At 36.7% G+C, this 15,089-nt stretch overlaps 1 protein-coding gene across 6 annotated transcripts in view; it reads left to right on the top strand.

Annotated features, from left to right (window-relative positions):
- Positions 1–15,089, top strand: part of SATB1 (SATB homeobox 1) — a 99,483-nt gene that overhangs the window by 57,852 nt on the left and 26,542 nt on the right. For all 6 annotated transcript variants that reach the window (XM_045088948.1, XM_045088949.1, XM_045088947.1 and 3 more), the window contains exons 8-9: positions 1,407–1,619; positions 10,042–10,197. In XM_045088948.1, the coding sequence (XP_044944883.1) occupies positions 1,407–1,619; positions 10,042–10,197 (369 nt within the window). The remainder of the gene's footprint in view (positions 1–1,406; positions 1,620–10,041; positions 10,198–15,089) is intronic.

The following is a 15,089-nucleotide window of genomic DNA, read 5'->3' as shown; positions in this document are numbered from 1 at the left end:
AAGTCTCAATCATTTTGATAATGACACTTTGCCTCCCCTTCCCCAAATGTTCCCTTTCACCATTTCTGCAGGGTTATTGGTAAGTGAAATTTACAAATGACATGGAGATCTTGACAGCATTTTATTTGAAGCTATCTTGTGATAAACCGATATTCTGGCTAAATGTAGAAAGCAAAAATATGACTCAGTATTCCAGGCATTACTTCATGCACAAAATGAAAGAGGTAAAGGGTGCTCAGCTCCTATCAAATGGGCAGAAAACTTTTGTAATCCTTTATTTCATATGATTCCTTAAATAAAAATGAGGAAACCCATTTATTTTTGAAAGGCTTCTTCCAAAAATAGTTGACAATTAATGCTCTAGTATTTGGGGAGAGAGAAACACCTTAAAGGAGCTTACTAGTGGTTTGTAAATTTCTTCTATAACTAATAAAGACTTACATTCCTTAAAAAAATTGGCAACTGGAGAATTTGATAGTATTCTTTTTTTTTTAAAGATTTTATTTATTTGACAGAGATCACAAGTATGCAGAGAGGCAGGCAGAGAGAGAGGAAGGGAAGCAGGCTCTCCGCTGAGTGGAGAGCCCGAAGCGGGGCTGGATCCCAGGACCCTGAGATCATGACCTGAGCTGAAGACAGAGGCTTTAACCCACTGAGCCACCCAGGCGCCCCACTTTTCCTGGGCATGCCATTATGGATTTTTGCAATGTAAAAATGGGGTTATGTATTTCAAATTTAATCAACGATTTCTGAAGTTCAAAATTTCAACCTGTTACCCAGAGGTATAGTTATAGCATGATAGTATTTAGAATTATTCATGATAGTCTGTACAGTTTCCTTAAATGTTAAATAGAAGGAATCACTTGTCATTAATTTGAAAATTAAGGGATAACTTAAAATATTGCTTATGAAAACATAGCATGCTTTAGAAATATTCTTTTTTCTAATATGTTACAATTCATTTTCTGGTATTTTCTTTGAAAGTTCTCCTTCCTTAGAAGTGGCTTTGTATCTTTACATATTGGGCTCTCTGCATTCCACTGCCTTTGTCTGGGCAGCTTGAGAACTATACCGTTCAATGCTGTTGTATTTTGAACATTTCATTTATTCTTAACTTCCCTCCATCGTCTCTCTGTGAAAGATTTCATGGCAAGTTAAGCTACTCAAAGGAAGGAGACCAATTAGGCAGTTTCAGTTTGTGTTATATGTAAAGCAGATGCTTAATAAAATTAAGAATACAATTGAGGCTCTCCTCTCTACCACTTCAGTTGTAACTAACATATTTCTACGCAGAGTTAATGCTTTTGACTGTTCATTTTCTAAACAGAGTGGAGAAGAGGGAAGGATCACCGCTGGCAGGGCAGAGCTCAGAAGCTAGCTCACCCTGTATCTTTCGTTTTCTGCAGGGCTTGCTTTCAGAAATCCTCCGAAAGGAAGAGGACCCCAAGACTGCATCCCAGTCTTTGCTGGTAAACCTTCGGGCTATGCAGAATTTCTTGCAGTTACCAGAAGCTGAAAGAGATCGGATTTACCAGGATGAAAGGGAAAGGAGCTTGAATGCTGCCTCGGCTATGGGTCCTGCCCCCCTGATAAGCACACCGCCCAGCCGCCCTCCCCAGGTGAAGTCTCCTGTCCTCTTTAGCTGCCTTTTTCCTCTTCTTCTTCTTCCTCCTCTTCCTCCGCCTCCTCCTCTTCTTCTTCTTCTTTCTTAATGTTTGACGAAGGATCTCAGCAAGAAATTGGAAAAAGAGATGAATAGATACCACTTTTTCTAAAAATAATAATTCATAGAGTGACTTGAGGAGAATTTGGTCCCAAATCAGTGATTCTGATATAAAAACAATAAGCTACTAATTAGAGAAAAGAAAATTGCTTTGTGTTGTTTCCTTTTGGGGGTTCTTTGGGGGTGAAAGTAGTCTTTAAATGGGATATTTGTCTCTACTACTATTATTAAGTGAAGAAATATTTTAAACTCAATAGGAAGAAAAGTAATAAAGTCAGTTTTATCCCTATGAGTTTGGGAACTGCCGTTTGAATAGTAAACAAATAAAAATAAATAAATAATTCCATTTGTATTTATGCTTTCCAATACGAAGTGCAGCTGGTACCAATTACACATCATCTCGTTTGTAATCTTTCATAATTAAGTTTAATACAATCCTTGAAGGCAGCTTTAAATGGGGCTGATAAGGAATTCTACCCGTATTCCCAGAAATGGGCACATTTTCTATTTCCCAAATTTTCGCACTTTTTAGAAAGGACAGAACTCTTCATGTAGGTAACTTTGTGTATGTGTATCTATATTTTTATTTTTTAAATCAAATTTTAAAGATTGCCTGTAATTTTTATGAGGATTCAACAAGTTGATTTGCCGTATAAGCTACTACATAAAAGTGGTTTAGACTTCGAATCAATAGGCAAATATATTTCTTACACATTTAATTTATTGCATGTACAGCCCTTAAAAATGAGGTCAGCTAAAACGTGATAAAAATTGAATATGAAACACAAATTCAAAATATTCTTGTAATATAATGTTATCCTGAAATCGGAACTTGATATTAATTTCTTTTCATCAGCAGTTAAAAGAAAACAAAACAAAATGCCTTTCCATGTATGGAAATATAGAAAAAACACACAGCGCTAAAAATGAAACTGCCACAGATAACTTCAATAAGGAATAGACATAATATTCAGTCACTTGTTGAGGTTCTTAAAGCTCTATGTTATAATGTTATGAAATAAATCTTTTGTAGAAATGTCCAAAGTCCGTTTTCTCCATTTTATGTAATGAAAATCAATTTGTTCTTAATGTCTAGGGCACAGACTGCAAGAAAGTCATTGCTGTAATTGTGGATAAGAAAGTCATGTGTCTCTAGCACAGAATAATGGTATCCATCTGCATGTATATGTATCCACTGGTCTACACACACAGTGATTGAATTTGATCTGTGAAGCCTTCCATAAAGTATTTCTTAAGAAAAAGAATGAGAATATACATATATATATGACTTTTCATAGATATATGAAATATATATATTTTATATATATATTTAAATATTTGATTTAAAAATATATATATTTTTATATATTTCACATATCTATGAATTATATATATCTATGTATGACTATATATGTATGTATATGACTTTTTAAGAGTGATTAAATAAAAAATACTGTACTTTGGACTTGGTTTAACACTTAGTATGTGGTGTTTAGAGTTAATACATCGTCATTAGTTAACTTTGCTTCTACAGAAGGCCTCTGGGCAAAGAGTTACTTTACTTATCACTTAATCTGCTATACTAACAAAAGAATTGCTTACTTAAGATCAGTATGAACTTCAGCATTGAGCTGTTCCTTCTTCTTTTTTTTTTTAATCTAGCTAAATATTTGACTTAGTAGTTCCTTAACACAGTTTTTGTTTTCTAACTTTTTATATGATCGTGGTGCTTTTGTTTTTCCAGATGTGATTCTGCTGTCCTTACTCATCAAGTTTTTTCTTTAGCCATGTTTCCAGTAATTTTTAAATGGTTATTTCTTTTCACATACTATTAAGATACACTTGGGCAGCTCTCTTATGTATGTGTCTAAAGACTGCTGATACGTTGGGGTAGAAAGTTTTGGCCTGCATTATTGATTAACTGGTTGAGCCACTCTTTGCTATATTTGTTCTCAGGAGAGCTTGAGAGCAAGCCCTTAGCTGGAAAATCTAGCCAATGATGAACATGGAAGGTATGGAGATACCGTAGGTTCTTAGTGAGACTCTTTCAAAGGAGAAAAGTTTCTGAAATGCGGTGTGACTGGCCATCTAACCAAATTCCAAAATGATTATCTGATGTGTGTATAATTTTATTTCACTGCTATAATACGCATCTTCAAGTATCTTAATTTGCCTTACTGAGAATCCCTTTGCGTTACTTAATATTATTGTGATAGAGCTCACAGCCAGTTTGTTCACCTTTTACCCTCCAACAATGACTTTATGAATAACATTTTAAGAAATCTTTAATGCATTAAAAATATTATCGTGTAAAATGAGTACTTAAGATGGGAACAAATGTTTCTCTAGCAGCCAGATTAGTAATGTTTTGCAACTGTTGAAACTGAATGCTTTTAAAGGGAACCAATATATTATACTTAAGGTTTTAATATGCATATGACACATGATCAAAATGGAAGGGGGAAAAAGGACAAAACCACAAATACAGAAACAGATGGCAGAATTTTGTCTTTTTTAATTTTATATTTTGACAAAGAGGAGTCCATTATTATATTTATTTTCCCCTTAAATGAAGAGATCTGAAACGTATTTTGAGACAAGTCTTTAACTTGTTGGACGCGAACTCTGATTTCTTTATAAAGGACAGCCTTTTATTATTTTTATTTATTTATTTATTTTTAAGTAGACTCCACACCCCAACATGGGGCTTGAACTCATGACCCTGAGATCACTACCTGAGCTGAGATCAAAAGTCGATGCTTAACCGACTGAGCCACCCATTTGCCCTTAAAGAAAACTGCTTTTTAAAGGCAGAGGTCCCTTTTGGCTCACAGGAGATCCAGACCACTTTGAGGACCAAGAGAGCTGGATTCTCTTCCAACTCCTACCCTGTAGATTTGAGGTTATACCGAAGATGACTATGATGTCCTCCCAAGGTCTTATCAGGCTAAAGACCTACACTGTTGAGGAACTTGGATTCTAAATGATCTTTAAGAAGACACTTCCCTTAGTCAGGCTGGACATTTTATTCCAAGGAATCTTTCCCCTGGGAAAATCTAGACCAAACATCAGAAATCACTATAGCCCTTGCCTAGGAGTGATACCTATGGTATCTCTCCCATGTGCTTCAAGAGGGACAGCCGTGTCATGGGTTTTGTCCTCTGACAACAGCAGTAGGCTCCAGGTCCGACATGTTTGCTGAAAGCCTATTTTCATAATGTACATGATCTAATTCAGGAAATAAGAATATCTTACACTTGATAATGGTTCGCAGTTCTCTAACACTTCATGCCCATGAATTTGTTGAATCCTCATACCAACCTTATGGTTGGAGAAAGAGGAGAAAACCAAGTTTAAGGTTGAGTTTGTTTTCACATCCACCTATTAAGTCTCTTGCTCTTTCTTCTACCTCAAGCCACCTCCTTGAAACACAAACACTTTAGAAAGGGGAAAATGAAACTTGGGGACTTCTTCTATTTGTCACAGAGGGTGGGAAGTTTTATTTTTAAATTAGGAAGAGGAACACACTTGAGAACCTTCTTCTGATAGAAGATGTTAAATGTTTGATAAATGATCCACTCAAAGATTTCAGACAGTTGGGCATTTCTGAAATGGTGGAGAAAATAGCCCTTTCCAAACTTTGCTTCCTATGAAAATGTTGTGGGAACCCAAGCCCTCCAAAACCCCCTGATCCTAAAGGCTTCTTTTCTTATTATGCTTAGCAAATTTTACGGATGAGTTTATAGGAGGAGTTTGATTAATAATAACTAGTGGTTACTTTCTGGAACTTGTTTTTTCCACAGATCAGTTTTAAGTTGATGATTTCTATTTAGTTTTGCTCTTACTCTGATTTTATTTGTGTGTTTTAATATGTGTGACTTTTGGATTAGGTTAGCACTTTCTGTTTCCATAAGGTCTGTTTGAAAGCCTATAATTATCAAGTTATAAATTCTACATGAATTACATAATGTTTTTTTTCTTTATATTTTTGTATCTCTTTATGTAATTCTTTAGTTTCTTCAAAAGGAAGATGGGCTATTTTATAACAGTCCTTTAGAAAATGTAATAAGTTCATATAAGCAATGTATAATTCATCTCATAGCTGCACCCTTCTACCTCTTTCCAACAAAGTCTTCTACAATGTAATGAAACAGGTTCAGTTATGGGCAGGAACTTACCATTTGATAAAAGTTTTGTTTTGAATCACTTGACCAGCATGATTTTAAGATCTTACGTGCTCATGAAATGCTTCCCATCATCAGGCATCTTTTAAAACACTAGAGGACTTTTTAAGGTCCATATTTGGAAAATAATTAATATTGTTCCTAAAAAAAAACAGAAAAAAAGTATAAAAAGATAGAACCATGATATTCAAACAGTTTTAATGTACAAAAATTTGAAAATGGGGACCATTTTCTTCTACCAGTAAGAATACCTTTAAGTAGCACATTTCTTATATCACATTACCAAGAAAACATTTATAGTTTGCATACCTTGCCAAATAAATTCAGGTTGGATTTCTAAAACGAGTGACAGAACCACTTGGTAAAAATTAGATATTAACGAGCCAGATTTAGCAAAGGGCCACCAAAAAGCAGATCCAGCATGTCTTTAAAAAGTTAGAATTTTTCCAAATAAAGAAATCCTATGTAACATCATAACTTCAGTAAAGAACAGTAGTTTCTAAGATAAGCTTTAGTATTAGACAAGACTTCAGTTTAGATCTCACATTGCCTTATGAATAAATTCTTTGTTTTCAGAGACTTTTCTCAAATTTTAAAATGGGGCAGTAGTAGTACTTATTCAGGGCTTTCATGCAGGTTAGAGCTAATGTATCTGAACATGATGCCCAGCACGTGATAAAAAGGTAATAAATGCCAGCCTTTGTTGTTATCATAATTATTATTAAAACTACATTACACTTTAATTGCGTGTGTGTATGCACACGTGGGCTGTGGACTTGCAGACAATTCCTCCTCCATCAAGGAGTAGTATGCTCACCAGCCAGGACCACAGTAGAGTTCGTTTTGTGTAGTACATATGTAGTATGTAGCATGGATATAGTATTTAGAGTTCATTTTCTAGTATGATTTGATGCACTCAGCAATCCAGAAAAAAACAGAATAAGATTCTCAGGGAAAATCTGTGCTCTACCGTACAATTTTAGAGATATATAAAGCCAGCCGACCCTAGTGCTTGCACCCTCTCCTCACGTGGGAGGCTAAAGGGTAAATAGTAGAAGCTCCAATTCCTAACTACTTCCCCGGCGCCTCCGTAATGATGGAGTAGTACGCCCTACCTTGATAAAAGCTATGTGGAAAGCAACTGCATTTATTTTACCTCCTGTGCTATTTGCGGAGAAGAGCTGAAGAGTAGTTTGTTTTGCCTGGAATGAACTACTTTATGAATTTTAATGTGTGATATAATATTAAAAGCTAAACCAGGATTAAAGAAGATTTTTTTTGTACTAAGCTAAAATAGTACTTAGTAGAGTGAGGTACAAAAGATTTTTGTTTCCATTTTTACCTGGGGAAAAATTCAGCTTTCATATTTTTGAAAAGCTGTCCAAGTCAGTTCCCCTTAAGCAATAGCTTGTGTTTAGGAAAAAATGTGATTCCAGAATTCTAATAGCTTATCTATGATAAGATACATATCTGAGCCAACAAGATGATAAAGAGCTTTTCTAAATATTTTTAAAATAAGTAATACAGAGTTTCTTACTTTATATTTTAAAAAAATTGTCGCTCTTTTTTTAATTTTTAGAAGTTTCATGTGGACGTCTTTTCCACTTTTGATTGTATTGGCTCCTAGGAAACAGTTTTTTTTTTTTAAATGATTTAAAATTCTTGCTTTTTGGTTTAAGTTGTAAGTGCTTTATTAAAAAAATTAACGAAATTTTTAGAAACCAAATCACAGGGTTGAAACAAATGATTATAGCCCACCTCAAAGGTAAATTCTTAAACATAGTTTTTACAAAAGAATGAAAATTATTTTAAAAACATACCAAAACAACAAGTTTCCAAAGTTCGCTCTCTTAAGGATTGCTAAGCAGACTGCTACCAAGGAACTTTTTTTTTCCGATGCCCTGGACTTCATGCTCCCATTTCCATAACATTCAATTTTCAAAGCGATTGAAATGGCTTTTCTTTTCTCTTTCATTTAAACAGTGAGAAAAATAGGTATTAAAAGAGACCCCCTGGGGTGATCAAATCTATCCTTTTGCCTCAAAGCAAGACCACCCCAGAGCAAAGTTGCAAATCTCACCAAAGCAACTTTGTAGGCAGTTTATGGTAATGCATTAACTCTTCTGGCTCCCCAGGTGGTATTTAGCAGATTGTTGCTTCAGAGCCCCCTGGATGTTCTTAGTGGCCTCCATCCTTAATATACCTCTGTAAGTGCCCTTGCTTTCTGGGGTCACAGAGCTAGAAGGGGGGCTCTGGAAATTGACCCTACGCACTTGCCATCCCCGTCTCCTACTTAGAGTTTAGCAGGAGCAACTGGGGGCCAACCAGTGTGTGGCTTGTCCTGTCTTACTCTCTGTTTCCTCACTTGGACCTGTGGTGCACCCATTTCACACTATCATCGTTTCAGTGCTTAGAAGGGTAGGATTGAGGGGGAAAGATGAGCTGCCTCCCAGGTAAGCAAGAGGTGAGTTATTTTGCTAACTGGCTAGAAGTTAGAAGGCATTTTTTAAAAAAGGTTTTATTTATTTATTTTGACAGACAGAGATCACAAGTAGGCAGAGAGGCAGGCAGAGAGAGAGAGAGAGAGAGAGAGAGAGAGGAGGAAGAAGCAGGCTTCCTGATGAGCAGAGAGCTGGATATGGGGCTTGATCCGAGGACCCTGGGATCATGACCTGAGCCAAAGGCAGAGGCTTTAATCCACTGAGCCACCCAGGCACCCCAAGGCATGTTTTAAGACTCCTATTCAGTGTGTTAAGTGCAGAGGATCGAATTGTTTAGGATAACCTCTGCCCATCTTTTGATACCAAATATTAAGGGGAAAATGAAGTAGCCCAAAAGACTTATAGTGGGACTAACAGGGTATATCATTTCGTGACCCCAAAAGACTTAGAGTGGGACTAACAGGGTGTATCATTTCGTGACAAAAAAAATCATTCATTTATTCCAAAATGGACTTCATTTTTGATTGCTTATTGTGTATGTGAGAAATTGTCCAGGATGCTACAGAAACCCAGATTCTGGAAAGGAACCTAAGAGATGTGGTCCACAGTGAATTATCTGGCTGGAAGAAACAGGGTCCTGCATCTGTGGGTAACTTTTCATTGACATTTTCACCAATTTCCTAGCGAAAAAGCAACTGCATAGTTCATACATAAATTTTCCAGACTGGTTCACGTAACTGCTTAATAAAAATTAAATTTGGAGTTTTAGAAATTAATAATAGTATCAATAAATTTTGAGGTTGAGATTTTATTTTTACTCCCAAATTCTGTGTCTTTTTACTGCTGACACCTGCTTATCATTATTACCAAAGGCGTTGGTACTAATTTTTTACTCAAGATTATTCATTTGAATGTATTTATAAAGTCACTGATTATATAATTTGTGTAACTTGAAATAATATTCTGTTAAATATTGTGAAACATTTTCTTATTGTCTGGTTTCACGAGTCAAAAGGAAATAGTTATGTACAGGGGTGCCAGGAAAAGATGAAATAATTATACAGAACAGCTTGGACATGCACATGTAAAATGCAACCAGCCTTTATGATAATTAAGCAAGGCGCTCTACCTGTTTCATGGATGGATAGAAGATTTAAATATGCAGCTCTGCAAATGGCTTTGTTATGGAAGATTTTTTAAATGAAACATAAGAGGAACAGGCATAAAAAAAGGAGTCTAAAATTAAAAAGGCCATAGGATGTAATAGCTATTAGTGATGCAATTGTCTATTAGGCACCGGGCACCCAGTGAAGATACAACACTGGGCATTATGATTTTAATTGTGAATTTCCTTTGTTAGAATTGCAATGGACAGTAATTGGGAAACAATTAGGTTAGGGTTTTCAAGTCTTTGAAACTATTCTGTTTTCCAGAAAACTTACTTTATGGCATTCTAATTCCCGTTTGTCAGCTGGCAGTGGCTGTCTTATTACAGACGCAATCACCTGTGACAATGTGACTTTCTTAACTTAAGCAATCTGATCTCGGGGTAATAACTAACGTTGAATGACAGCACTGTTGATCACCTTGATCATAAAAGGAGCAACAGTGTCCAGTTTGGATGCCGAGCCTGAAAAGCTTCAAAACAATTTGGCCAATGAAAAATGACAGTCATGTTCAAAATGTTTTGTAGGTGAAAACAGCTACTATTGCCACTGAGAGGAATGGGAAACAAGAGAACAATACCATGAACATTAATGCTTCCATTTATGATGAGATTCAGCAGGAAATGAAGCGCGCCAAAGTGTCCCAAGCACTCTTTGCAAAGGTTGCCGCAACCAAAAGCCAGGTAAGAACCTCGGTTAGGCACTGAGAATGTTGATCTGCAATGCCAGTGCAAGTTTCATTCAGAGGGGGGTCTGTTTTCAGTATGAACCTGCATCACTTAGAGGAACGGTCTCCAGGATTCTCGACAGAGCTTTGTGATGAAACAAAGTGTTGTTCAGATTCAGGCAGTAGATACGTGGTTTTGTTGTTTCCTCCAACACCCATTCTCCAGACCAGGGATTTCTCAGGAAATCTCGGGGTCAGTTAATAGTTGTTTTCAGAAGAGTATCATAATGTAGAGGCAGTTTCTCAATGTGGTCTATTGTACTGGGACAAGTAACTTGAATTGCTATTGTTTTATTATTGCTCAGATGACCTTGATTTCCATCCTAAAAGACTACAAACATAATAGTTTCTTCTGTTCAAACTCAGGCATCCACAACTATTAGGTACACAAACGAGCACGTCTACCACACATATATTTGCCCATTAAGGACCTTAAGTTTTTTCATAGATACACCATATATAAGCCATACAAACTGAATTACAACTAGAAAACCTGTCCAAATCTGATGAATTATAAATGAATAGAATTGAATTAGAAAAGTTGCAAGTTCCTACCAATAAGATGAGAACTTAACAAAGGAGAGATAAGGCAGTCCTTTATCAGTAAAAATTTTTATATGTTGAAGATTTATGCTCATCAAAAGCAGAGTCGTCTATAGGAGCAAACTTATAATTGCTCATAAACCCTCATTCAAAGCCAAGAGTACTTTTTAAAGGACTGGAAGAGTACTAAACTGTCTTCCCCTTTACAGCAATATTTGGAAACATTATCAAGGTGGGAATTTAGAGGTGAGATTTTAACAACTTGCGATTTTAAACAAATATATTTTCCCGATCATTAATGATTATTAATGAACTCTCCTTTATAAAATAGCCCGGCTGCTATCAACTTCTTTGATAAAAATAGACAATTCTGAGAGTGTTTACAATATGCAGCATTTACTATATCATACTTTTTTTTTTTTTTAGCTCTTCCTAAAATTGTTCTTTATCAGTGTTAGTAGTGGTCCTTGATAGGGGTTTTGCTTTAGAAAAGGTTGTTCTTATTTAAGTTATATGCTAGATGAAATACTTAAGGGATATCTTGGAAATGTTATATAAAAATGATTAAACTCAAGCTGTGGACTGTAAAAATTATAGCTTTATAGGCCACATGCCTGCCTACCCTTCAATCACTGTCAAAGTGATAATTTCTACAATAATATGTTTCTTTTATTGTGAGATTCTAAACATCAAGTGCTGTTTAAACATTAAACTGAATTGTTTATGTTAGTGCTGTACTCAGCGTGTCATACATCAGGCCACCGTAATCTCTCATGGAATGTAAAATTCTGTCATGAATCATGGCTTGTATATCGGAAATTACTGTAATTTTGATTGGAAATTACAGGGCTCTTGAAATGTTTCTAATTATGATAGAATGTTAGAGCCGCTTCAAACCTGTGTGCTTCTTCAGATGTCTTCATTTACATGCCAAGACTATGCATTAGGAGAAATGTCCTGCTCTCACTTTGCCCCTCACCCACCCACCGTGCACATTCTTGTTTTGACTCTTTAGTCTAATTATGATGAGGATCTCGTCGTCAAATGTATATTATCTTGCCTTTCTTTCTGATCCTGCATCTTTTCTGACCTGTCCAATTACATTTATCAAGAATAACAGACTGTATTATTATGGAGCCAAACACTTTCTCCAAATCCTGAAAATAGATAAACAGAGAAACTAGACGTGTATTATTACAATAATAAGGGTCAGACTTAAAATGAACAAAAAACTAGACGTGTCTTATTACAATAATAAGGGTCAGACTTAAAATGAACAAAAATAAATATGAAAACTTTCTGGTGACTGTCATTTAATTGCTTGTCCTCTGTCACTTAATTCGGTGACATTTCCTGCCTCCCCATTTCCTTTCTGACTATAGCACAGCTCCTTTTAGTTAGCATCCCCTTTGCTACCTTCATTCTTTCTTTCTTTTAAATGATACCCCCAAATCTGCCCACCTGGCCCGATTTACTGATTTGGGAGCTGTTTAGACAGTGGCAACAATTGGCCGGTAATGTCACGTGAGTGATGTTCTGGTGAATTTTTTAAACATGCTTGCCGTTTGTACCCCTGTCCTCCAAAGCTTCCCATGAAGCTTCTGTTTTGGCAGTCGACTGGCAGCTTCTAGGTCTCTGCCAGGATGGTATGTTTCCCAGAACCCCTAAAGCTGTTAGCTAATCCCCTCATTACTGATTAAGAGAGAATCCAAGGAGCTGGTGGTTGGCGGTGGGGTCAAGCATACTGGTAACTTTCATTCTTTCGGGTAGTTATTCCTAACTACTAATATCCTCTAACTCCCTGACAGAGGGTTTTTGTGCTTTTCCCTTTGTCGTTCAGTTTAGGTGTCAACACTATCCTCGGTAGGAAAATATGTAGAAGGATTGATGATTACTTAAAAATAAGTGGTCCAAAAAGTATATATGTCACTGAGAGAAGTCAGACTTAACGAGGGAAAATAGTCACTATTTAACTTCTGTTCTGCCATGATTTTTGTGAAGGAAGCAGAAGAACTAATAAACAAACAAACAAAATATTCAAATCTGACCCTTTTGTGGTCAAAATTTTTAACTTCCAAAAGAGTTACTTACTTTTGAGATGTATGTGCCACAGCTTGTCAGAGTGAGGCAGAAGTCCCTGAAAATGAAGGGTGTATGAAGAGGGGAGAGCTAGAATCACTTTTACCTCAGCCCGTCTCACTCCATTTGCTTCCGGTCCTCTGAGTTGGCTAACTGTCCAGTGCCATCTTTGTGCTAGTCCCCACTGTTTGTTATGTATGACCTACATTTAATTCTCAGAGTAAACTTTGGAGCTAGCCCTGTTTTCTTCATCAGACTGTTAAGTAGTAGAGCTAACCCCAATTTCTTGATCCTTCTTTCTCTTTTAGTATTTCCTCAGGGTTCTAGGAGCTTCAGGACTGAAGTGATACCCTGCTCTGGAAGAGAGGAATTAGGGGTATTGGACTAACTGATCAAGGATATGGCAGGAACTTTCCTTTTTTCATTTTCATGGAATACAGGTTCTTATCAGCATAGGGTCCTAGGAATCCAGACTTTCTCATGTCCAGTTGGGCTGAGGGAAGATACATGGTAGAGGACTCCAAGTAGGACTCTGAGTAGATGTTAGAATATTGAGAAATTATTAAACTTTTTGAGCCCAAGATTCTTTTAACATGGGAGAAGATCATATGCTATAATAGATGCAGAAGAGCTTTTTAAATCATACAGCACTCTACACAAAGGGATAACGTCTTATGATGTGCTCAGCGAGAGGCTCAGACCCCTCCACAGAGTGACTTCTTTATTATCTATGTATTTATCTCAAATACTTTTCATTTTAGACTAAAAGGTAAAGCTTGAGGTATAGGTACCCTGAGTGGCAGGCAGCATAATCATTTTTTTTTTAAAGATTTTATTTATTTGACAGAGATCATAGGTAGGCAGAGAGGCAGGCAGAGAGAGGAGGAAGCAGGCTCCCTGCTGAGCAGAGAGCCCGATGTGGGGCTCCATCCCAGGACCCTGGGATCATGACCTGAGCCGAAGGCAGAGGCTTAACCCACTGAGCCACCCAGGCACCCCCCGCATAATCATTTTTAAAATTTCAAACAGTCCCAAAATGTTATGAAACCAGATACATCATAGTCGTGCTATGTACTGACTAATGCACCAAGTATTTTCAGTAAAAGAAACCAACTCTGTGGATTCCACCATTTTACATAGATTCTGTCTTCTCTTTGATGAGTAATAGAAATGAGATTGTTTTTAACTCTGAATAAGATATGCAAGTAAAGACTGAAGGTAGGCTACTTTTTGTGCTTGGGTAGGAGAGCAGGCTAATGCAAACTTTAAAAGAATGATATGCTTTAAACATAATGTGAGTAGCTGGAAATGAATACACTTTATATTCTGGGTATTCAAATAACCAGCAGTTTTTCCAAGTGAATCATATTGGAATTTTATCAAACATTTAGTCTGATAACATTCAAATAATTATGAGAGCAGAATTTGCTAATTTTACTGTTTAAAAAAAATAGTTGATTTGGGTAATAACCATTACGGTATCAAGGTTCAGTTACTGTTCATTGGTTATAGTGTTTTCATGTGGGAGATGGAAATGGAATTTTTTCCTTAATGGTGGCAGATGTTGGAATCTAATTTTATTCCACAGCAAACCTCCTGAGAGCTCTGAGACTTAAGGTGTATGTCCAGCAAGGGGACATTAGCAGCGCCATAGGCCTTGCCTTGTACATGGAACTGTTACATTGATTTTCATGTCTGCAGAGGTAGGGCTTGCAGACACGGTAACGTGGGAGTCCAGGGCTCTGACGGCGTGCCGCTGCATCGCCCCGGATGTTTAGAAAATTATTTCTCTCGAGTGCTTTATTGAACCGGGTATTTCTTTTAGGGAAAGTGACTAGATGATGAAAATTCTATTTGACTGAACATGACTGAATATAATCTTTGGCAGTCTCTACCCCCACCAGTCCCATAGACTTCTAGGACTCTGACTGCTACTGCTACTGCTTCGTTACTTGATAGGTATGATTTTAGTGCCTAAAAAAAAAAAGAAAGAAAGAAAAAGGAAAGTGGCCTTTGCCTCTGCAAAGGTAGCACAACCAGTGGAAAAGAGCAAATAATTTAAAGTCTCTTGCTTTTCTTCCATTCACTTTTCAGACACTCTTGTTATTGAGATTCAAAGCCTTTAGTCGGGTGGAGGTAGAAGAGAAGGGGGTAGAAGACAGAAGGAAGCTTTGGTGCATCTTTTTGGCTTTTGGGTTTGGAAACTCTTTGCTGGTGATTAGAATG

Source organism: Mustela putorius, unplaced genomic scaffold (assembly GCF_011764305.1).
Source record: "Mustela putorius furo isolate JIRA1106 unplaced genomic scaffold, ASM1176430v1.1 tig00003834_pilon_pilon_pilon, whole genome shotgun sequence".
Lineage (NCBI taxonomy): Eukaryota > Metazoa > Chordata > Mammalia > Carnivora > Mustelidae > Mustela > Mustela putorius.
Note: the sequence above shows the minus strand (reverse complement) of the source record. Positions and strands in the feature narration are given on the sequence as shown.